A 25,054-nucleotide genomic window follows, 5' to 3' on the forward strand; every position below is an offset into this window, starting at 1 on the left:
CAACACGTCGTGTCGTTTTGTGTTGTGACAGAAGGCGATTAGTCATACATTTTAAACGGCCAAGTGTCCAAGCATTTAAACCTGGTTCTCTTTTCAGTTTACAGTTGGAAACTAAGCAGATCAAAAGTGCTCTCAACAGCCGGAAATTCAGCGATAAACAACAAAATATCAGAGATCGACGTTTTGCAGAGCAAGTATTATGAAAAGATCGACCAGTCTAACGATGCCTGTTTCTATTTACCCGACTTGCCCCCTGGAGCACAGGTTATATTTGATGGCCAGTGTGATAGGGATATTCCAGTCGTTCAGAACTTCAACGCCGCAAGGGTAAGCTTCTTCTTCTATACTTTCTATTTACATTGTATATCTCATTTCTGAGGGTTGTGACACCTTGCCATGAATCACACAATGATAAGAGTATTCTTGCAATAATAATGAGGTGGGCTTCGAGATCCAGCCAGATACCACCAACTGATATTAATTTAATGTTGATTAACGATACTTTCGCGTAGATTTAGACTTTTCTAATGAACTTCATTGGGATTTTTTGAAATCCTTTTTTACTTCGTATCCTGGTTTTGGTTTAGCTTGTAGACCGCGAAAATAATTGCAATTTTTGTCTTTAATACGAACCGTTTGTAGGTGTACGAGTACATGCAAAATATTCTCATTCTTAAGTTTATAGACCTAATGATTTGAGCTGTACGTTGAAATATCAATTTCTCCTTTAAACAAAGCCTAGCTTATTAATGCCTGGATTTACTTTTATTAAAGATCCTGTCAGAATTTTTTAAATCCTTATTGGTATAAGGGATGCGGATGGTAGGTACTCAAGGAATATAACCTCCTTTCAAATCTTTAGATCCACTTATTTAGGTTGTATCAGTCAGTCCGTCACGACAGTTACAGTTTTATAATATATGTAGGTTAATTTAATGATGTAGTAGAAGATAGATTAAATTCAAAAATTTATATCCTTCTTTCTTCCTTTTCCATTCCATTGGCTTATTATTAACAAACGCATGAACCAACTTTATCTTTTCTTTCGGTTTTTCAGTATTTAGGTCGCTGGCGTACGATTGAAACCTACCCATCCGATTTCCAAAGTCTCCAAAGTAGTTGTCAAGAAGCCAACTACGCGTTGGGTGCTGGTGGCATCGTCGACGTCTTCAACACGCAAGTGATAAACCAGAAGCTTGATACCATGAATGGCACAGCAGTTGTAGCTAGTACCGATGGCAGTGCAAAACTTCTTGTGAACTTCCCTGGTGGTAAGTGACATAGTATTGTTCTCTATTATTTTTTGAACTTACAAGGAGTCCCAACTCTCATTCTCAAGATTAGAATTGGAAAAGTTGCAAGCAAGAAAGTACAGTTCACCAAAAACAATAACAAAAGGGTCTAAGTATTATATTATCCTCTCCGTGCTCTCTCCTATCCAACTAAAGCATAAAGTTTGAGCTAAGTGTAGATACGACACTTTAGTACAAAGGGTGGGGTTTGTGCTAGAAGTAGATAGGAAACTATAATACAAAAGGTGGATTTCGTGTTAGGAGTAGATACGACACTAATACAAAGACTGGGCTACAAGTAGATACAAGACTTTAGTAGTAAGAAGTAGCGTTGGTGCTAGGAATTGATACGAGAATATTTTAGTACTAAAGGGCGGCTTGTGCTAGGATTAGATACGACAATTTAGTACAAAGGATTGGGTTTGAACCGCCGACAAGTCTGATAAACTTTGTCGTTATTTTGTTTTTAATTACATACTTAACAAATATTTCACGATTTATTTTTATGTTTCTTGTGCTAATAAATAACTATTATTTACTTTAGCTCCCGAAGCTTCAGAGTACTGGATTTTAGCCACTGATTACGACTCCTACGCATTGGTATACAGCTGTCGAAACATAAACGACCAACAGCGTAGAGGTAACTTTTATATCCTTCTTTTCTTTTTCTCTTCTTTTCATAGCTCCTTACATATTGTGACTTGTAAAATCCGATTTAGTTAATAAGAAGTAATGGTCAAAAAGCTGCATGTTTTTTTAATATTTCCTGTAGTAAATAATAATCAATCGAGGAAATATTGATTTTTGAATAAAGTAAATACTTTCAAAAACTCTGCCAAGCAATGCATTAAAATCGATACGAAATCTAACTAACTTTGCAATACGCTTGTAAAAAATGGGGTAAATACGAGAAGCTTGGGGAGCAGCTTTTCGTAATTTTGTCACTCCGATTCCGATTAAAGTGTCAGTTCTAATCAGGTTGTGTTTTAAGCATGTTTTGATTTTTTTTAAAGAGTTTTAAACAAAAATGTTTTATTTTTTAATGTTTTCCCCAAACCTTGTTCTGGTTCACGACCCTCAGCAATAAGGAAAACGCATGTAAAGAGAGTTACTAACGAGGTTATTATTTCAGTATGGACTTGGAAGCTCAGTCGAACTAGAGAACTGACATCTACAGCTAAAACTCAAATAGACAGAACTGTCAATTCTATCAACGTCCTCAACGAGCGGTACTATATGAAGATTGAGCACTCCGACAACGCCTGCTTCTATTACCCAATCCCTGATGGTAGACCCGTGGTGTTCAGAGGCCAGTGTGATCAAAACATACCAGTTGTCGCCGGTTTTAATGCTCTATCGGTAAGCTATGATTTATCCATGCTAATATTATAAATGCGAAAGTGTGTCTGTCTGTCTGTCTGCTAGCCTTTCAAGGCCCATCCGTTCAACCGATTTTGACGAAATTTGGCACAGATATAACTTGCATCCCGGGGAAGGACATAGGCTACTTTTTATCCCGGAAAATCAAAGAGCTCCCGAGAGATTTTTAAAAACCTTAATCAACGCGTACAAAGTCGCGTGCATCAGCTAGTTTAAAAATAAAAAAGCAGCTAAGGTTGAGTTAGATTCACCCACCGAGAGATCCGTACCTTAGAAAGAAAAATTATAAATATTAATTTCGCAAATCAATTCTAAATTTCAAACTAAAGATATATTTTTTGAGTATGCCCTGGAACTTTTTGACTTGCCTTTTCCTGCACTTATCACCTTTTTCCTTCACATCGGATCACAAGATATTGTCAAGTTCTGCACCTTTACGTAGTCGACGTTGCACGGACACGCTTAAAGTGATTTACTTCCTCCTTTCTGATTTGGAATGCCTGAGCTTTTGGCTTCTTAATTAATTAATGTAGTATCTTCATTTTATCCGCAGTATTTGGGCCAGTGGTACGACATAGCCTCCTATAACACCGCATTCCAAGATGGCACATGCAACAGCGCTTACTATAGCTTAGGCGATGGAGTTGTCGATGTTTTCAACACCCAAGTAGTCGATCAAAGACTAGACACTATGACCGGAATCGCAGTAGTAGTGTCTCAAGATGGCAGTGCCAAATTAGACGTTACCTTCCCCATTGCTGGAACTAATGGTGAGTCAAAAATAACAATAGTAGGTACATTGCTGTCCAGGCTGAAAATAAAGCTATTTCCAGCTGATTATTATTGTTAGTAATGAGGCGAAGCCGAGGACTTTCAAGAGAATTTAAAGGGCAAGGCGCTAGCCAAGTCATTTTAAATTGAACGAGGTCATTAATTCCTATTTCGATCGAGACTTGTACAGTCAGCAACAAAGCTAGGCTTGCACCCGTCCATAGTCGCTTGTACTGGCGGGAGCAAATCTAGGTTTGTTGCTGACCCCCTCAGTCCCTCTCGCTCAAGCAGATTTTCTTACTTGTGAAATGTCATTCCTTCTACACTTCAAGTTGTTTGTCAAATACTCACGTACAAATACATTTTGACAAACAAAAAAAAGTGGCCACGGTGATAAGGACAAAACATAATCATTTTGTCACGTTCTAACAAGAGCGCATTTAGCTATCTCGCTCTAACAGTAAGTGTCACAATAGGGCTACTTCTAACAGTCCTTATTCTGAGTGTCCAGCAGTTTATATTCTTACTGTCCTGTTGGAAATTGCTGGCGCGGGAATTCGTACATAAAAGTAGATCGCAGTTTAGTTTTTTTTCATAATTAAGTAATTTCCTAGCAAGTGGGGGAGAATAAATTTATAGGTAGGTATGCCCTTTCTTATTGTAATCTACTAAGTATTATTTATTTTACAGATACTATCACAACGCCATATTGGGTTCTCGCTACGGACTATCAATCATTTTCCCTTGTGTACACTTGTGTTAATCTTGACGCAGAGTATCGACAAGGTAATGTATAGATATTATTTTTAATCTCAAAACATGGGCCGGAATTTTATCAGCTATGATCCGGGTGCCGTCAAAGACAAAAACATCGCTTTAACTAACTTCTTCTCCACAGTCTGGTCTTGGAAGCTTAGCAGGTCAAAGCAGTTAACAAATGCTGCGGTGACAGCTATCAATAACGCCGTTGCACGTATACCAGTACTAGACGAGCGATTCTATGTAACAAGAGACCATAGTAGTCAAGGATGTTTCTATTTCCCGGAACCCGAAAAAGGAAAACCTGTTGTGTTCCCCGGACAGTGTGGACATTCGTCGGTACAAGCTGTTACCAACTTTGACATGACCGCTGTAAGTCAGATTCCACAATCTCGGCCTCACTGATTAGTCTAGTTGGTCTAGTCTAGTCAAAGCTAGCAGATAGACAGACAGACAGACACACTTTCGCATTTATAATATTAGAATAGATAATTAATTTTATTTCTCTCATTAATTATTTACAACACTCATTGCAATCATATTCACCTTAGTTAAAAAAATATGTTTACAATAATCAACAAAATTACAGAAACATTCCTCAAATACGGTTTAGCGAGTTACCTAACTTCTGCACTAAAAATCTTCTGCATAGTCTGATAGATAGATAACGGGATAGTAGGTATTATCCCGTTGAGATTGGTCAAAATTCGATGATGCTCACCGGACACGATCAAGTTTGCACAATATCATGCACACTGATAGCCATACACCGTCAAGTCTACTGGACGACGCGCTGCTTCAAGTCCGCTGCAAATTTTACGCTAAACTTGATCATGTATGGCCAGCGTGAGAAAAACATTATTATCATTATTATAAAATACATCACCCAAGTTTACACGCTCCATATTCAAAACTACCTAATTAATAATCAATCACTCAACCGATGGTATTTCCCGCTCGGACACGAGTGTAGCTGCATATATTTTTGGTTTTTTTTTTATTAAGTAATATTATTCTTCCTCCATTTTAGTTCCAAGGGGTTTGGCATGAAATAGAAGCGTATCCAAAAGATCAACAATCCGGGCAATGTATTAACCATCAGTACACTTTGACAACTGCAAACAGTTTGGATCTCGTATCATCTAACGTTATTGACGAAATCCTTGGAGTCACTAATAGCAGAGTAACATTTGAAGCGGGACAAGGCTCTTCTGGAAGGCTTGTAATAACGCTTACATCTGAAGGATCGAGTGAGTAGAAGCTCACCACTACACCACAACAAAATCCACACTAAATCCATCAGTTTACATAATTTTTAAGGCATTTTACATTTTTCTACTATAATATCTAGATACCCTCTAACTTCACTTAGAACGTATGTTAGTGTCACTGACCACCACCTATAGACGCTTATTAGCCAGACATTCCTCATGGCCAAGCTTAGGCAGTTGCTTAGTATAAAAGTTGGCCCACACCCGTTCGGTAACCTCATTGCGCACATTGTCTTCTTTACGTGACTTTTGAGTCCACCAATCACAAAAAACCATTCATCCATGTCCTCCGTCAACATTTTACGATTTTGTTTTCATGGCCTTGTATATGCGTACTCTTGAGGTTGAATTCTCTGTAGCTAGTATGTATTAGATACGGCAGTAATAAATCGTGGAAGATTTAACCAATGAGCATTCAGTTTTTCCATTTTCTACGTCCGACTACAAAACCACTGATCTTGATGAGACTCAACACGAAGATCATAGCAGCACCAAACACAATTTCACACATCTCTGTTGCGGCGTATGCAACCTTTTGTTATGCTTTGTCGATAAAAAATCCGCAAAAAAGCCGTAAATTAGCGTTATTACATGTTTTGCTGCAGTGCAACCTTAAACCTAAGTACAACCAAAGTGACAACGCTATTATAACGCTTTGTGCAACTTAAAACACATTTTTGTACCACGATTTAACAAGGAGATTACGAAAATCATTTTTAACAGAAATCATTTTTTTCAGCAATTATTATACCATTTTGGATTTTGAGCATAGATTATTCGGATTACGCTTTAGCCTACAGCTGCGTCGACCTCAACGCAAACCAACGAGCAGGTTAGTAATATTTTATTTTGTTTTAAGGGTCCACTGCTGGACCACCACGTCGCGTCGTGTCGTTTTGTGTTGTGCCAGAAGGCGATTAGTCATACATTTTAAATCTTAGCAAATTCTAAGATCCGTTGAATTGATCGTGTTGAATAAGTTTTCATAGCATGGCCAAGTGTCCAAGCATTTAAACCTGGTTCTCTTTTTAGTTTACAGTTGGAAACTAAGCAGATCAAAAGTGCTCTCAACAGCCGGAATTACAGCGATAAACAACAAAATATCAGAGATCGACGTTCTGCAGAGCAAGTATTATGAAAGGATCGACCAGTCTAACAATGCCTGTTTCTATTTACCCGACTTGCCCCCTGGAGAACCGGTTATATTTAGTGGCCAGTGTGATAGGGATATTCCAGTTGTTCAGAACTTCAACGCCGCAAGGGTAGGCATTCATCTTCTATACTTTCTATCTGCATTATGTACCTCATTGCTGAGGGTTGTGACACCTTGCCATGAATCACACAATGATAAGCGTATTCTTGGAATAATAATGAGGTGGGCTTCCAGATCCTTCCGGAAACTCAAGGATTATAACCGCCGTTCAAATCTTTAGATTTAGTGGTTAAGGTTGTGCATTGCATCAGACCGTCCGTCATGATAGTAATAATATGTAGGTTAATCTAATAATGTAGTAGGAGATGGATTAAATTCAAAAATTTCTATCCTTCTTTCATCCTCTTCCATTCCATTGGCTTATCATTACCATACGCATGAACCAACTCTATCTTTTCTCTCGGTTTTTTCAGTATTTGGGTCGCTGGCGTACGATTGAAACCTACCCATCCGATTTCCAAAGCCTCCAGAGTAGTTGTCAAGAAGCTAACTACGCGTTGGGTGCTGGTGGCATCGTCGACGTCTTCAACACGCAAGTGATAAACCAGACGCTTAATACCATGAATGGCACAGCAGTTGTAGCTAGTACCGATGGCAGTGGAAAACTTCTTGTGAACTTCCCTAATGGTAAGTAACATATAACGCGTAAAACTTAACTCCTTACGCTACATTTGAACTTTATGTGTCAAATTTCATGTCAGAAGTACGATTTTAGTCCTTATTTTAAAGGTGAACCCTACTTTTGGCTTGACAGTTGCCCACAGAGTTAAAATGGCGCGTGACTTGGAGTGTAATCATGAAGCCGTTGCTTGATAACTTAAAAAATATCACTTCACCATCAGAAATTCCCGAATCCCCACGGCTTAGGAGTTTAGTGCCTTGCAGCATCAAGATTGAGGAGTTGGGATCCGAAGTTCAATGGTGTATTCCATGCTTGATACCTAAAATAATATTGCACCATCCACAGTTCCTGAATCACTATAGTTTAAAGTGCTGTACCCTAAATCAGAGTTGAGGAGTTGGGACTTTGAGTCCAAGCATAAGGTCGTTGCTTGGTACCTACAACGTTAATTCACTATGAACACTTCCTGAATTTTGATAACTTAGGCGGGCAATAACCCTGCAGCATCAGGATTGAGGAGTTGGATCTAGGTCAATTAAAAAAAAAATTGCAAATCGGTCCAGAAACCACGAAAAAGTCGGTGTACATCAGTGATGTGTGGTGTGGTGTACATACATCAAAAAAATTAAACGGGCCGAATTGAGAACCACCTCCTTTTGTGGAGTGGAGTTTGTGCTATGAGTAGATAGGAAAATTTAGTGCTAAATCCTAGGATGAGTTACGATAATTTAGTAAAAAGGATCGGGTTTGAACCGTCGACAAATTCGTTAGATTTCGTCAGATAAATTTATTCTTTATTTTATTCCATTTTAATTTTATGTTTCTAGTGCTAATAAGTAGCTAATTATTTCTTTTAGCTCCCGAAGCTTCAGAATACTGGATTTTAGATACTGATTACGACTCATTCGCATTGGTATACAGCTGTCGAAACATAAACAACCAACAGCGTAGAGGTAAGTTTTATATCCTTCTTTTCTTTTTCTCTATATTTTTATAGCTCCTAAAATGTAGCCTGAAAAATCCGATTTAGTTAGTACGAAGTTCTGGTCAAAAAGTGTACGACCCTCAATAAGGAAAACGCATGTAAGTAAATAGAGTTACTAACGAGATTACTTTTTCAGTATGGACTTGGAAGCTCAGTCGAACTAGAGAACTGACGACTATAGCTAAAGTTCAAATAGACAGAATTGTCAATTCTACCAACGTCCTCAACGAGCGGTACTATATGAAGATTGAACACTCCGACAACGCCTGCTTCTATTACCCAATCCCTGATGGTAGACCCGTGGTGTTCAGAGGCCAGTGTGATCAAAACATACCAGTTGTCACCGGTTTTAATGCTGCAGCGGTAAGCTATAATTTTCTTAAAAATAAAAAAGCAGCAAGGGTGAGTCAGATTTGCCCACCGAGGGATCCGTAGCTTAGAAAGAAAAATTATAAATATTAATTTCGTAGATCAATGCTAAACTTCAGAGTATAGGTACTCGTACCTCTAGTTTGGAGTATGTCCTGGAACTTTTTGAATAGCCTTTTCCTGCATTTATCACCTTTTTCCTTCACATCAGATCACAAGATATCGTCGTTCTGCACCTTTACGTAGTCGACATGACACGGGCACGGTTAAAGTGATTTACTTCCTCCTATCTGATTTGGAATGTCTGACCTTTCGGCTTCCGTTTTTTTCATTTCCTTATAACACAAATACCTTTAAATCAATAGCAAATAACTGTAAGTGTGATCACAGTCAAGCACTGGGCGATTAATAAAAAAAAGAACACAAGTTTCATTTTGACATCTAAATATCCTTAGGGAGATGTTCACTCTTAAACGCACAATTGAGGTATTAATGTACTTAGTTTCTTCTTTTTATCCGCAGTATTTGGGCCAGTGGTACGACATAGCCTCCTATAACACCGCATTCCAGGATGGCACATGCAACAGCGCTTACTATAGCTTAGGCGATGGAGTTGTCGATGTTTTCAACACCCAAGTAATCGATCAAAGACTAGACACTATGACCGGAATCGCAGTAGTAGTGTCTCAAGATGGCAGTGCCAAATTAGACGTTACCTTCCCCATTGCTGGAACTAATGGTGAGTCAAAAATAACAATAGTACATTACTGTCCAGGCCGAAAATAAAGCGATTTCCGGCTGAGTATTATTGTTAGTAATGAGGCGAAGCCGAGGACATTCCAAGAGAATTTAAAGGGCGAGGCGCTAACCAAGTCATTTTAAATTGAATGAGGTCATTAATTCCTATTTCGATCGAGACTTGTACAGTCAGCAACAAAGCTAGGCTTGTACCCGTCCATAGTCGCTTGTACTGGCGGGAGCAAATCTAGGTTTGTTGCTAACTGTACCTACAGTGCTTTTTCTCCCATTTGCGAGGAAACAAACAAAATATGAATTCAAGAAAAAACTTACATTTCAGTTTGCTTGTGCAACGATCCTTTTTAAACACACAACTTCTGAAACAATGAACACTAATCTATACCATGTAAAATGTACATAATAATTGTTTTTTCGATTAACTACTTGATAGGTACCTAGACTCATATGTATCAAACAACTTAAAAATTGCAATAAAAGTACTTAGAAAACGTCCATTTAGTTTTTAATTCGCGCTCCAATTCCACTGCGCATGTTTCTTCTTTTGTTTTTAAACTTTTGAGAAGAGCTTCCATATGGCATACAGAATTTTAAATAATATCAAATCGTGTACCTACTAAATAATGACCTAATTTATGTCAGCGTACATTTAAAGAACCTCGTTACCAGTATGAAACTGTCCAGCAGTTTATATTCCTACTGTCCTGTTGGAATTTGCTGGCGTGGGAATTCGTACATAAAAGCCGATCGCATTTCTTATTGTAATCTACTAAGTATTATTTATTTTACAGATACTATCACAACGCCATATTGGGTTCTCGCTACGGACTATCAATCATTTTCCCTTGTGTACACTTGTGTTAATCTTGACGCAGAGTATCGACAAGGTAATGTATAGATATTATTTTTAATCTCGGAACATGCCCCGGAATTTTATCAGTTATGATCCGGGTGCCGTCAAAGGCAAAAACATCGCTATAGCTAACTTCTTCTCCACAGTCTGGTCTTGGAAGCTTAGCAGGTCAAAGCAGTTAACAAATGCTGCGGTGACAGCTATCAATAACGCAGTTGCACGTATACCGGTACTGGACGAACAATACTATGTAACAAGAGACCATAGCAGTCAAGGATGTTTCTATTTCCCGGAACCCGAAGAAGGAAAACCTGTTGTGTTCCCCGGACAGTGTAGAGATTCGTCGGTACAAGCTGTGACCAACTTTAACATGACCGATGTAAGTCAGATTCCACAATCTCGGCCTGACTGATTAGTCTAGTTGGTCTAGTCTAGTCAAGGCTAGCAGATAGACAGACAGACAGACAGACACAGAGGCATTTATAATATTAGTATAGATAATAAATTTTATTTCCCTCATTAATTTTTTACAATACTCATTGCAATCATACAATCTGAATACAAAATTACAAACATAGTCTCGGTCTGACTGATTAGTCTAGTTGGTCTACTCACACATACTCACACACATACACACGTCACATACTCACACAAACAAACACACACCCACACCATATTTATTTCAGTAATTCTTTTGATAATTTCCGTTTCCAAACCTATAAAATATCTACCTTAGTTACGTATTATAAAGAATAATAAATTATTTCTCTCGTTAATTTACAATATTCATCGCAATCATATCCACCTTACCTGTTTTAAAAATGTTCATAAAAACCAGTAAAATTGCAGAAACATTCCAAAAATACAATTTTATTCGAATTACTTAACTTGTGCACTAAAAATATTCTGCATAGCCTGTTACCTACTGTCCCGGTGAGAATCGCTTTTGGCCAAAATTTAATGATGCTGACAAACACGATCAAGTTTGTACGATATACCACGCCACACTATTAGCCATACACCGTTAAGTTTACTGGACGCCGCGCTGCTTTAAGTCCGCTGCAAACTTGACACTAAACTTGATCGTGTATATCGCCAGCGTGAGAAAAACATTATTATCATTATTATAAAGTATATCACCCAATTACAATGCTTAAGTTTACGCACTCCATATTCAAAACTACCTAATTATCAATCACTTAACCGATGGTATTCCCGCTCGAACACGAGTGTAGCTGCATATATTTTTGGTTTTTTTTTATTAAGTAATATTATTTTTCCTCCTTTTTAGTTCCAAGGGGTTTGGCATGAAATAGAAGCGTATCCAAAAGATCAACAATCCGGGCAATGTATTAACCATCAGTATACTTTGGCAACTGCAAACAGTTTGGATCTTGTATCATCTAACGTTATTGACAAAATCCTTGGAGTCACTAAGAGCAGAGTAACATTTGAATCGGGACAAGATTCTTCTGGAAGGCTTGTAATATCTCTTACATCTGAAGGATCGAGTGAGTAAAAGCTCACCACTACACCACAACAATATCCACACTAAATCCATCTGTTTACATAATTTCATAAGGCATTTTATATTTTTCTACTATAATAATTATCTAGATACCCTCTTACTTCACTTAGAACGAATGCTAGTATCACAGACCGATGTACAGACAGTATAAATGCTTATAGCCAGATGCCCCCAATCACCAAGCTTAGGCAGTTAAACTCAACATAAAAGTCCCACACCCGTTCGGTACCCTTATTCCGCACATTGTCTTGATTACGGAACTTTTGAGTCCACCATTCATAACAAAGCATTCTCCCATGTCCCCGCCAAAATTTTATGATTTTGTATTCATGCAAAAACGTGTATATATTGTATACTCTTGAGGTTGAATTCTCTGTGGCTAGTATGTATTGGATACCACAGTAATAAATCGTGGAAGATTTAACCAATGAGCATTCAGTTTTTCCATTTTCTACGTCCAACTACAAAACCACTGAACGGGTCTTGATGAAACTCAACACGAAGATACCAAAGATAGAACCAAATACAATGCGACACATCTCTGTTACGGCGTTTGTAACCTTTTCTTATGCTTTGTCGATAAAAATTCCGCAAAAAAAAAAAGCTGTGAATTAGCGTTATCACATGTGTTGCTGCAGTGCAGCTTATGTACAACCAGAGTGACAACGCTATTACAACGCTGTGTGATACTAAAAATATGCTTGTACCACGATTTAACACGAAGATTCATCAGATCATTTTTAACAGAAATAATTTTTTTACAGCAATTATTATACCATTTTGGATTTTGAGCATAGATTATTCGGATTACGCTTTAGCCTACAGCTGCGTCGACCTCAACGCAAACCAACGAGCAGGTTAGTAATATTTTACTTTGTTTTAAGGGTCCACTGCTGGACCACCTCGTCGTGTCGTTTTGTGTTGCGACAGAAGGCGATTAGAGTCATACATTTTAAATCTTAGCAAATTCTAAGATCCGTGTTAAATAAGTTTTCAGCGCACGGCCAAGTGTCCAAGCATTTAAACTTGGTTCTCTTTTTAGTTTATAGTTGGAAACTAAGCAGATCAAAAGTGCTCTCAACAGCCGGAATTACAGCGATAAACAACAAAATATCAGAGATCGACGTTTTGCAGAGCAAGTATTATGAAAAGATCGACCAGTCCAGCAATGCCTGTTTCTATTTACCCGACTTGCCCCCTGGAGCACCGGTTATATTTAGTGGCCAGTGTGATAGGAATATTCCAGTTGTTCAGAACTTCAACGCCGCAAGGGTAGGCATTTCATCTTCTATACTTTCTATCTGTATTGTGTACCTCATTGCTGAGGGTTGTGACACCTTGCTATAATCACACAATCATAAGGGTATTCTTGGAAAAATAATGAGGTGGGCTTCCAGATCCTTCCGGAAACTCAAGGATTATAACCGCCGTTCAAATCTTTAGATTTAGTGGTTTAGGTTGTGCATTGCATCAGACCGTCCGTCATGATAGTAATAATATGTAGGTTAATCTAATAATGTAGTAGGAGATGGATTAAATTCAAAAATTTCTATCCTTCTTTCATCCTCTTCCATTCCATTGGCTTATTATTACCATACGCATGAACCAACTCTATCTTTTCTCTCGGTTTTTCAGTATTTGGGTCGCTGGCGTACGATTGAAACCTACCCATCCGATTTCCAAAGCCTCCAGAGTAGTTGTCAAGAAGCCAACTACGCGTTGGGTGCTGGTGGCATCGTCGACGTCTTCAACACGCAAGTGATAAACCAGACGCTTAATACCATGAATGGCACAGCAGTTGTAGCTAGTACCGATGGCAGTGGAAAACTTCTTGTGAACTTCCCTGATGGTAAGTGACATAATATTGTTCTCTATTATTTTTTGAACTTACAAGGAAGCCAAACTCTCATTCCCAAGATTAGAATTTGAAGGAAGGATAGCAGGTCAGAAAGTACAGGTCCAATTAATACAATAATTAATATTTATTATATTATCCAACTAAGCGTAAAGTTTGAGCTAGGAGTAGATACGACTCTTTAATACAAAGGGTGGGATTTGTGCTAGAAGTAGATAGGAAACTATTTAATACAAAAGGTGGGTTTTGTGCTAGGAGTAGTAGATACGACAGTAATACAAAGGGTGGGCTACAAGTAGATACAAGACTTTAGTACAAAAAGTGGGGTTGGTGCTAGGAGTAGATACGAGAATTTAGTACTATAGGCGGGCTTGTGCTAGGATTAGATACGATAATTTAGTACAAAGGATCGGAAAAATCAGTTAAACTTTGACGTTATTTTGTTTTTGATTACGTACCTAACTATTTTTTACGATATAATTTTATGTTTCTTGTGCTAATAAATAACTATTATTTCTTTTAGCTCCCGAAGCTTCAGAGTACTGGATTTTAGATACTGATTACGACTCCTACGCATTGGTATACAGCTGTCGAAACATAAATGACCAACAGCGTAGAGGTAAGTTTTATATCCTGTTTTCTTTTTCTTTATCTTTTTATAGTTTCTCACATGTGGCCTGTAAAATCCGATTTAGTTAATAAGAAGTTTTGGTAAAAAGCTGCTTTTTTAATATTTCTTGTAGTAAATAATAATCAATCGAGGAAAATAATATTGTTTTTTGAATAAATTAAATACTTCCAACAACTAACTTTGCAATACGCATGTAAAAAAAGGGGTACGAGAAGCTTGGTGGGCAGCTTTTCGAGTGTCAGTTCCGATCAGGTTGTGTTTTAAGCATGTTTTTTTAAATAGTTTAAAAAAATGGTTTTTTTGTTTTTCTCCAACCCTTGTTCTGGTTCACGACCCTCAGCAATAAGGAAAACGCATGTAGATTGTAAAGAGAGTTAAGTTAACGAGGTTACTTTTTCAGTATGGACTTGGAAGCTCAGTCGAACTAGAGAACTGACGACTACAGCTAAAGCACAAATAGACAGAATTGTCAATTCTACCAACGTCCTCAACGAGCGGTACTATATGAAGATTGAACACTCCGACAACGCCTGCTTCTATTACCCAATCCCTGATGGTAGACCCGTGGTGTTCAGAGGCCAGTGCGATCAAAATATACCAGTTGTCACCAATTTTGATGCTGTAGCTGTAAGTTATTGTTTTCTTAACAACAGGATATGACGCCCTGCGGGCATCGACTTTCCCCTCCACTTTTATTTAGACCTACTAGTCAAGAGTAGGAAAATAGGCATCATCTAGGCCTAGATGATGCCTATTTGCCTAGATTCTAGGCAAGCGCGCTCCATCTTAGGCTGCATCATCACGCACCAGCAGGTCTGATTGCAGCCAAGCGCTAGTCTATAAATTAAAAAAAAAACTGATCAAATGCGAGAGTACCTATCTGCTACTTATGTTTTTTTTTTAATTGCATGGCCTCTTTTTATCATCAACATCGTCATCATGTCAACCCATCATCGGCCCACTACTAAGCACGGGTCTCTCCTCAGAATCCTCAGAATGAGAAGAGTTTAGGCCATAGTTTGCCACGCTGGCCTAGTGTAGATTGGCAGACTTCACACACCTTTGAGAATATTTGATATAGAGAACTTTTAGGCGTGAAGGTTTCCTCGCGATTTTTTCTCTCACCGTTAAAGCAAATAATATTTAATTGCTTCAAACTCACATACCTTATTCCGAAAAGTTAGACGCGCGTCCCCGGGTTTGAACCCCCGACCTCCTGAATATAAGGCCAACGTCTTACTACTAGACCGTCACCGCTTACACCTAGTTGTCTCTTTTATAGTACATGAAAACTTGGTACGACATCGAAGGTTACCCAGTCCAATTCCAAGATGGCACCTGTCCGACTGCCACGTACACTCTCGGGGAGACAGGAGTGGATGTCTTCAACACGCAAGTCGTTGGTCAAGAGCTTGACACTATTCGAGGGTCTGCTGTAGTGGCCTCTGATGATGGATCAGCTAAATTGACTGTTACTTTCCCTATTGCTGGAACCAATCGTAAGTACTTTTTCATTTTCATTAGGTATAGTATTCATTAGGTAGAGTAACCGACATAGCTTGGGTTGCGAAGCTGAAGTGGCAATGGGCATGGCACATAGTTCGTACAACCGATAAACGTTGGGGTCCCAAGGTGCTGGAATGGTGATCTCGCACCGGAAGACGCAGCGTTGGAAGACCCCCCACTAGGTTCACCGACGACATCAGACGAGTCGCAGTGAGCCGCTGGATTCAGGCGGCGCAAGACTGTGGCGTGTGAAAGTCCCTACAAGAGACCTATGTCCAACAGTGGACGTCTATTGGTTGATGATGATTATGATAGTATTCATTACGATTCTGAACCATACAATAGGCTACTTGACAATTTTTTTAAGTAGGTCTTAAATGGTTAATATTTGTCCTGTTATATCAAAAAAATTAACACTATATTTTTTTGCGCCCTAAAAACCGTAAAACTTTAATTTAAAAAAATATTTTTCTTAGACAGGTGAAAACACTGTCGGCCATGTTTGGCCGATAGATTATCTGTGCTCTGACGTCATGCATTTATAAACAACAGTATAACCACAGGGTTATACTGTTGTTTAACCACAGGGTTATACTGTTGTTTACAAATGCATGACGTCAGAGCACAGATAATCTATCGGCCAAACATGGCCGACAGTGTTTTCACCTGTCTAAGAAAAATATTTTTTTAAATTAAAGTTTTACGGTTTTTAGGGCGCAAAAAAATATAGTGTTAATTTTTTTGATATAACAGGACAAATATTAACCATTTAAGACCAACTTAAAAAAATTGTCAAGTAGCCTATTGTAAAAATATCCCACGCTAAGTAGGTACTGAAAAGTCATGATTCCTATTACTTCACTATTTCATTTCAGGTACGACCGCTACACCTTATTGGGTCTTAGCCACTGATTATATAAACTACTCCTTGGTCTACACGTGCGTCGACGTTGACCCTGAACACCGCAGAGGTAATTTTCGTTTAATTTGATGACATCAAATAATATTTTCCCTTTTTCTCTTAGCATTCAGACAAAAGCCAAGGTGAGTATGCTAAAAGAAATACAGAACAACAATCAAAAACTCCCAAAAAATTTAGCTCCTCAGTTGTCTGAATGTTGATCTTCTTGTTCAGACAATATTATATTGGTATACCTAAAAAACCGGCAAAGTGCGAGTCAGGCCTACTGAGGGTTCCGTAACTACAGTCGTATTTTTTCGACATTTTGCACGATAATTCAAAAAATATGACGCATAAAAATAAATAAAAATCTGTTTTAGAATGCACAAGTAAAGCCCTTTCATATGATATCCCACGTGATATAGTTATCTTACTTCGAAAATTGTAAATACTAATTATTAGTTCATGACCACAGTTTAATTTTTTTTGTGTGATCTAACCCTAAATTCACGGTTTTCAGATTTTTCCCCGAATGTCTGCTATAAGACCTACCTTCCTGCCAAATTTCATGATTCTAGGTCAACGGGAAGTACCTACCCTGTAGGTTTTTGAATTTATAATATTTTTATTGAAATACTAAATATTTAAAATATTCCCAATCCGCACATGGCCAGCGTGGTAGACTATGGCCAAAACCCTTTTCACTGTGAGAGGAGACCCGTGCTCTGTAGTGAGCCGGCGATGGCTTGATCATGATGATGATGACTAAATATTTTACAGTTGCCAGCTGGAAGCTAAGCAGAAATAAGACTCTCTCTGCACAATCGAGAGCAGCTATCGATAGTGTCATAGCAACCATTCCAGTTCTCAAAGAAGACTACTATGTTGTTAGAGGTCACACGGAAGAGGACTGCTTCTATTATCCTGACAACGAAGGAGGGCCAGTTATACAGACTGGACGGTGTGACTTAAGTGAAATAGAAATCGTCGAACAGTTCAATATAACTGCGGTAAGTTGAAATATAAGTAAAGCAGCTGATGCCCGCGACTTCATCCCCGTGGATTTAGGTTTCCGTGGAAACTCTTTGATTTTCCGGGATAAAAAGTAGCACATGTCACTCTCCAGGTCTTTAAATATAACCATGCAAAAAATTACATTTTTTTTAATAAAAATGGCGAGCAAATGAGCAGGCGGGTCACCTGATGTTAAGTAATTACCGCCGCCCATGAACATTTGCAGTACCAGAGGAACCACCAATACGTTGCCGGCCTTTCAGGAATTTGCGTTGCGACGTGATTTAAGGATAAACGAACAAACCAATAAACCAACAAACAAACACACTTTCGCATTTATAATATGGGTATGTACTGATAAAGATCTTAACTACCCCCGAAGACAAAAAAAATCGACCAAATACTAAAAAAATATCTTCCCGGCTGTATTTCCGCCACGACGCGACGGCCCATGTCCACAGAGATTAGTCATCTGCACCGAATATATTATTATACAGTGTGCAAATGTGTGCGCAAACACAGATTCACTCTCATAGTCGCAGAACAGGCTTTACGTGATCTACTAGCAACGAGGCACGCGATGAAATACCACCAACATCCTAATTCTAGGCTAGTGCTGAGAATTTCTTAATAGAAGAGGGTTTTCCACGGTGTTTCAGAGCAATGTTTACCTCAAACCAGCTACTTATACTTACTTAAATAGTTTATGAAGATCATAATCGTACATTACCTATTCGTCGTACCGTCTAAATCCAAAAATTCCAAAGTGCTATAACGCTGGTAGGTTTGCACTTATGGTTATAATGAATTGAACGGCAGTATTAATAATATGGTGGAGATAATAGGAAAATAATAGGAATATTTTTTAATAAGGAATCTTAAACTACTTCTTAATAATTGAGTCTCTACAGAAGTATTTTTTAAATTTATAAACTAGCGCTTGGCTGCAATCAGCCCTGCAGCCAAAAATGGAGCGCGCTTGCCTAGAAGATGTCTATTCACTCTTGACTTGATGGTACCTGTATTAAAAGGGGAGGGGAAAACAGAAAGCTGGAAGGGTGTTCCATATCCTAGCGGTTTGAATTTATAAATGAGGAGGTCAGGAGTGCAGGCCTTGACGATGCGTTGCGGTCAGTGGCGTAGCTAGGTAACCAAGGGCCCTGGGGCAAATCAAAAATGGGGCCCCACTGCTATCTAAACTTAGGTTTTATCAAGTAAAAATATTAAATATACAAATACATTCACAGAAAGAATTTAGGGGAATTCCCTAGTAACTTTTGAATTATCATATTTATTTTGAAAATGGGAGTTTTCAAAAGTTTAGTTCGATCTAGGTCCGAGGCCCCTAGGTAGCTACGCCACCAGTTACGGTATGATAGTAGGAAGGTGAAGGAGGAACTAGTTTGACGATTATTGCACTTCATATTTTAAAAAAATGTTTTTTCCAGTTTTCAGGATCTTGGTATGAAATCTCGCGTTTCCCTTCGGAAATCCAAGAGGGCGAATGTGTGTCCAACGAATTCAGCGTCCAGAATCAAGCTATAAACATGCGTAAAAGCATTGTATCTAATGAGAGAAATAGAACTTTTACTGGGCCCGCCACGTTGAATGCTGATGGAAGGGGAATTATGATGGTCACACTTACCGATCCTGTTGCTGGAGGTAACCTCAAAACTTTTACTCAAAACAGTGGTAAATTAAAACTACCTGACTATTCATAAACACTTGTTAAAAAACATGAATAAAAAAACATTCTATTCTATTCTATTCTACTTTTTAAATTTTTGTTCATTTTCATTTTTAGGGTTTTTGGTAGGTATCCAGAAATCTCTGAACTGCACAAAGTGAACAAGTCAAGATGTCTTAGATACTAATACAGGGTGTAAGGGAAAATATATTATACCTAAAAAACCGGCCAATTGCAAGTCAGGCTTTTTTATGCATCATAGTTTTTGAATTATCGTGCAAAATGTCGAAAAAATACGACTGTAGTACGGAACCCTCGTTGCGCGAGCCTGACTCGCACTTGGCTGGTTTTTTGGATTCTTCAACTAATTAGAGCATGGAGCATAGAATCTCTCACAACTTGTTTTAAATAAAAAAAAATAAAGTGATGATAATTAACACAAAACAGCAATGTAAATAATTGAAACGTCCGAAATCGCGTGATCAGCTGTTTTTAATGATTCCCCTAAGAGCCCACAATTATTATATTGGCGGGCACTGGCTGGGTCATTGAATGCGAAGCGTTGTGATCAAATTGTTCGCCGTACATTGCGTGCTCAAAAACGGCAACATTACAATTACATCAGTAGCCCATCATTTTCGAGGATAGTGGTACTTGTGTTTGTGGAAATCGACACACTCCAGGCTTATTAACATTGAAATCCTTACATCCATCTGGGAGCTAGATTAATTATTGTAATCTTGTCGAGTGTTGCATATTTACTTATATACTTTTTTAACTAGCTGGCCCGCCCCGGCTTCACTCGGGTGGAATTTATAAATCGAGGTGGGGGTTGAATTTCCAAAAATCCTAAAACACGTATTTTTTCATTTGTGACTGAAAACCCAAAAACCAATTTTAATGCAAATAACTTTTCATAAAAATGACGGACTTCCATACAAACTTTCATCCCCTATTTAACCCCCTTGGTAGTAGAATTTTCAAAAATCGTGAAATACGTATTTTTTATTTCTAGTTTACCAATTTTCATCGATGTAACTTCAAAAATGACAGACTTTCATACAAACCTCCATCCCCCATTTAACTCACTTAGGGATGGAGTTTCGAAAAATCCGTTCTTAGTGGATACCTACTCTTTACAAAGAACACACTCTCCAAATTTCATGTCTCTAGTGCGTTGATATATATATGTCAGTCATAATAATATCAGGAACATAATATTTACTTTAGGGAGCTAGTAAGTAAAACTTGTACAAAAACATGATGCTTGCAGGAATCTTCGAAATGGAATTCCATGTATTGGCTGTGGAGTATGACGACTTTGCGCTGTTATACGGTTGTAGAGACGTCGAGGATTCGCAAAGTAAACAAAGTAAGTAGAAAAATGATATTTTTCATATCTTACTCTTATTTTATTGATAGTAAATTGTATGTAATTTTTAATGATTTTTACCTTTTTCTCTTCAAAAACAAACTTTTACGATTCCATCCTCGCATCCATCTCCTTTTGCGTCTATTGTTATGTTAATACTTTTCTCTTTGCTAATAAATTGATGATGCAGTCTAAGATGTGGTTATTTAATTTTTTAATAATTATGTACAATTTATTATTTAAGCCTATACCAATTAAATATTGAAATTACAAATCAAAAATATCATTAAACCACCGCGCACCGTAACGAGGCAGGGTGCCCAGAACGCTGGCTGCGTTACCTCGTTGAATGGCCAGACTAATGTGCTGACCGAGGTAACTCCTAGTCTAAGATAGCATAGGGCTAATTTGTAAGGGGTATTGCAGTTCACTTATTGAAATCAACACGGTATGGTCAGAAAGCTGGTGGGACGGCTTTGCTTGTGGCAACCAGCCACGGTGAAAGCCTGCCACCAGACAATTACATTGAGTATACAACGATTCACACTGCAAAAAACTTACACAGTTTGAGGATAAATATAGTCTACACTCAATGGATGAAGCACTACGTATTCGATAAGGTATATCCTGCAAAAAACGTGTGATAATACCGTGTGAACTGGGTCTCAAAACTCAAAATTACTTATTCAGAATTGGTAAAATTTTACGCTTCCTGATTGTCATAAATTTTTATTTGTAAGGTGATATGATATAGTGGTGATAATTAATACGTACTTAAAACTAAAGCTACGAGGGTTCCAAACGCGCCCAGGTCTGAGAAGAGCCCACAACAAACACAGCCGGATATTCTTTATATTATTATCACCACTTTACAAAATCACTTAGAATGAACACAAAGCTGTTAAGCAAATCATTCCCAAGCTTTCTTATCATTCAAATAATCTTTTACATTGTAATAGGATTTTTCAATAAGTTTACGTTTTATGAAAACTTTGAACTTGTTGAGAGACATCTCCAATATGTCTTCTGGAAGCTTATTATAAAAACGTATAGAATTACGAACAAATGAATTGCTAACTTCATCTTCTTAACGATACCTACTTAATACGTATTCGGTTAGATATACTTATCCTGCAAAAAAACGTGTGATAATGCCGTTTGAAACGGGAACCCATGCTAAAACCCATTTCAATAATTCCAGTCTACAGTTGGAAGCTCAGCCGATCACAGACAGGATTGTCGCAGGCAGCAGTCATGAGAATAAACCAAATCGTGACAGACACTAGACCACTCTTTGCACGATACTTCGAAAACACAGACCAAACTGTCGATGGCTGCTTCCACTACCCTCGGTTCGAGGAGTTGCCCCCAACTATTGAACTCCTAGGACGTTGTGATACAAGGATTCGTGCTAAAGCCGACTTTGACGTGGCAGCTGTAAGTATATATATTTTTCTTGATATTATACATCATCATCATCATCATGATCAACCCATCACCGGCTCACTACAAAGCACGGGTCTCCTCTCAGAGTGGAGGTTCCTCTTTGTTGATTTATTGGTTTGTCCTTCAATCACGTCGCAACGGAGTAACCGATTGACGTTAATTTTTGCATGGGTATAGTTAAAGACCTGGGAGAGTGACATAGGCTACTTTTATCCCGGAAAATCAAAGAGTTCTCACGGGAATTTTAAAAACCTAAATCCACGCGGACGAAGTCGCGTGCATTAGCTATAGTTTCTTAATAAAACAAGTGCTCTTAGGACTGTATGACTTAACCTTTTCAGTATCTCGGCAAATGGTACGAAATGGCCAGCTACCCTCAACCCTTCCAATTCGGACAGTGCGCTCGCGCTCAGTACAACCTCGGTGACAATGTCGTGGATGTGATCAACACCCAAGTTGTCAACAAGACACTCGACGTACAAATGGCGACCGCTGTTGTTGCTTCGACCGATGGCAGTGGACTGTTGGACGTCACCTTTAACTTACCCAATGGAGGTCGGTATTTTTTTTACTTAATCATCATCAGCACATCGTTGGCCATCTATTGAGGTCTCCTCTCAGAACGTGATCTACAGCCAAGTTGTCAACAAGACACTCGACGTACAAATGGCGACCGCTGTTGTTGCTTCGACCGATGGCAGTGGACTGTTGGACGTCACCTTTAACTTACCCAATGGAGGTCGGTATTTTTTCTTACTTAATCATCATCAGCACATCGTTGGCCATCTATTAGGTCTCCTCTCAGAACGTGATCAACACCCAAGTTGTCAACAAGACACTCGACGTACAAATGGCGACCGCTGTTGTTGCTTCGACCGATGGCAGTGGACTGTTGGACGTCACCTTTAACTTACCCAATGGAGGTCGGTATTTTTTCTTACTTAATCATCATCAGCACATCGTTGGCCATCTATTGAGGTCTCCTCTCAGAACGTGATCTACAGCCAAGTTGTCAACAAGACACTCGACGTACAAATGGCGACCGCTGTTGTTGCTTCGACCGATGGCAGTGGACTGTTGGACGTCACCTTTAACTTACCCAATGGAGGTCGGTATTTTTTCTTACTTAATCATCATCAGCACATCGTTGGCCATCTATTGAGGTCTCCTCTCAGAACGTGATCTACAGCCAAGTTGTCAACAAGACACTCGACGTACAAATGGCGACCGCTGTTGTTGCTTCGACCGATGGCAGTGGACTGTTGGACGTCACCTTTAACTTACCCAATGGAGGTCGGTATTTTTTCTTACTTAATCATCATCATCATCAGCAACCAACTATTGAACGAGGCTTAGGTTATAGTCCACCACGCTGGCCAAATACGGCTTAGCAGAAATCACACACCTTTGAGAACATTATGGAGAAATCTTAGGCATGCAAGTTTCCTCCTATTTTCCTTCACCGTAAGTTAATAGAACTGCCAAAGTTTAGTAACTTTAACGGCCCACGGCGGGCCTAGGTATAGTACGCGCCCAGCCTCATACCCCGATTGCCATCTCGACATGTCGCGGACTATGTACCTATGTAAATTTTGATGATTTGGATGTACAAACTTGTCTTTTTATTTCAGTGGTCAACGTTGTTAATTATTACGTGCTCGAAACCGACTACGACAACTTTTCTCTAGTCTACAGCTGCCGTAACACGCCCGATGGTAACAGACAAGGTAAGCTCAATATTTTTATTCTCTCCATTACCGTGTACATAATTACCTAAGTAGGTACTTACTACTTTTTTAAAGTTTCCATCCATCCTTTATATAGTCTATGGAAATTTGTATAATTTTTGGCTATGGAAAATTATTTCATAGCCACAAATCGGTCCAGTGCGATCCGCACCATCGTACAAGCAAACCAGTATAGTAAAAGTTTACAAGTTAGGGTGTTTGTGCACTCATCCGTGCTCGGTTCGTATCCGTGATTTTACGGATGAGTGCATAAACGCTCATAGGATGAACAGCGCTATCTTAGTAAATGAATTATTTGGTCGAGAACACATATCTTTTTATTCATTTCCGGATTTTTCCTTTACATTGTTACCTGCTAAATTTCATGATTCTGCTGAATTGACAGACGCGACAGGCAGACAGACAACAAAGTATAAGGATTCCATTTTTTGCATATCGGTGACGCGATTTTGAAATTTTTACCCATCCCAAAATCGCCCAAAGCGCCTAAAGAAGTTCTCACTTGAAACATAAAACTTACAGTCACCAGCTGGATATTGAGTCGTCGGACAACTCTATCGCAAGACGCAGTGCCTATTATCGACAGAATTGTAAATGAAACCCAGGGTCTCGACGAAGAATACTATCAACCCACCAGCCAGACTGAAGAAGATTGTTTCTATATACCTGAAGTGGACAAGAACGAGGCTCCACGGTTCAGAGGGCAGTGTGGAGCTGTTACTGGCGTACAAGGATTTGATATTCAGAAAGTAAGATACACCTTTTTGCTTTGATTTTCTGTAGCCTTCGCCCTTCACAGGATGTTTTCACGCGCAGTTTCAAACTAACTAAGGTAGGCTAAATCAGTTACCCTCACCTACAACCTACATCCTACCGGCTGCGCCAAGTATTGTCGAATAAAACACTTGTTGTTGAAGTCTTTGGTGTAATTATCGCAAGTCGCACTGACATATCTGTCATCTGTCACTTCAACATTGACATTACTTTGACATTTGGCATAGAGTAACGTTCCGTTCCTCTATGCTACAGCTTCGACTATCTGCGAAAATATGCTTGACTCTTAGAACATAAACACAAAAATTACTGGGAACCATG

General features: G+C 38.7%; 1 protein-coding gene across 1 annotated transcript in view; it reads left to right on the forward strand.

The window, feature by feature from the left end:
* The window catches only part of LOC117990810 (uncharacterized), a 54,580-nt gene that overhangs the window by 23,526 nt on the left and 6,000 nt on the right, over positions 1–25,054 (forward strand). The window contains exons 21-51 of the mRNA XM_069504633.1: positions 98–327; positions 1,058–1,271; positions 1,837–1,932; positions 2,425–2,651; positions 3,226–3,442; positions 4,134–4,229; positions 4,342–4,574; positions 5,233–5,452; positions 6,213–6,305; positions 6,506–6,735; positions 7,100–7,313; positions 8,166–8,261; positions 8,430–8,656; positions 9,185–9,401; positions 10,210–10,305; positions 10,418–10,650; positions 11,563–11,782; positions 12,564–12,656; positions 12,842–13,071; positions 13,435–13,648; positions 14,178–14,273; positions 14,686–14,912; positions 15,568–15,784; positions 16,667–16,762; positions 17,473–17,702; positions 19,155–19,368; positions 20,667–20,765; positions 21,967–22,202; positions 22,553–22,766; positions 23,843–23,938; positions 24,482–24,708. Coding sequence (XP_069360734.1) covers positions 98–327; positions 1,058–1,271; positions 1,837–1,932; positions 2,425–2,651; positions 3,226–3,442; positions 4,134–4,229; positions 4,342–4,574; positions 5,233–5,452; positions 6,213–6,305; positions 6,506–6,735; positions 7,100–7,313; positions 8,166–8,261; positions 8,430–8,656; positions 9,185–9,401; positions 10,210–10,305; positions 10,418–10,650; positions 11,563–11,782; positions 12,564–12,656; positions 12,842–13,071; positions 13,435–13,648; positions 14,178–14,273; positions 14,686–14,912; positions 15,568–15,784; positions 16,667–16,762; positions 17,473–17,702; positions 19,155–19,368; positions 20,667–20,765; positions 21,967–22,202; positions 22,553–22,766; positions 23,843–23,938; positions 24,482–24,708 — 5,648 coding nt within the window. The remainder of the gene's footprint in view (positions 1–97; positions 328–1,057; positions 1,272–1,836; positions 1,933–2,424; positions 2,652–3,225; positions 3,443–4,133; positions 4,230–4,341; positions 4,575–5,232; positions 5,453–6,212; positions 6,306–6,505; positions 6,736–7,099; positions 7,314–8,165; positions 8,262–8,429; positions 8,657–9,184; positions 9,402–10,209; positions 10,306–10,417; positions 10,651–11,562; positions 11,783–12,563; positions 12,657–12,841; positions 13,072–13,434; positions 13,649–14,177; positions 14,274–14,685; positions 14,913–15,567; positions 15,785–16,666; positions 16,763–17,472; positions 17,703–19,154; positions 19,369–20,666; positions 20,766–21,966; positions 22,203–22,552; positions 22,767–23,842; positions 23,939–24,481; positions 24,709–25,054) is intronic.

This window comes from Maniola hyperantus, chromosome 18 (genome assembly GCF_902806685.2).
Source record: "Maniola hyperantus chromosome 18, iAphHyp1.2, whole genome shotgun sequence".
Taxonomy (NCBI): Eukaryota; Metazoa; Arthropoda; class Insecta; order Lepidoptera; family Nymphalidae; genus Maniola; species Maniola hyperantus.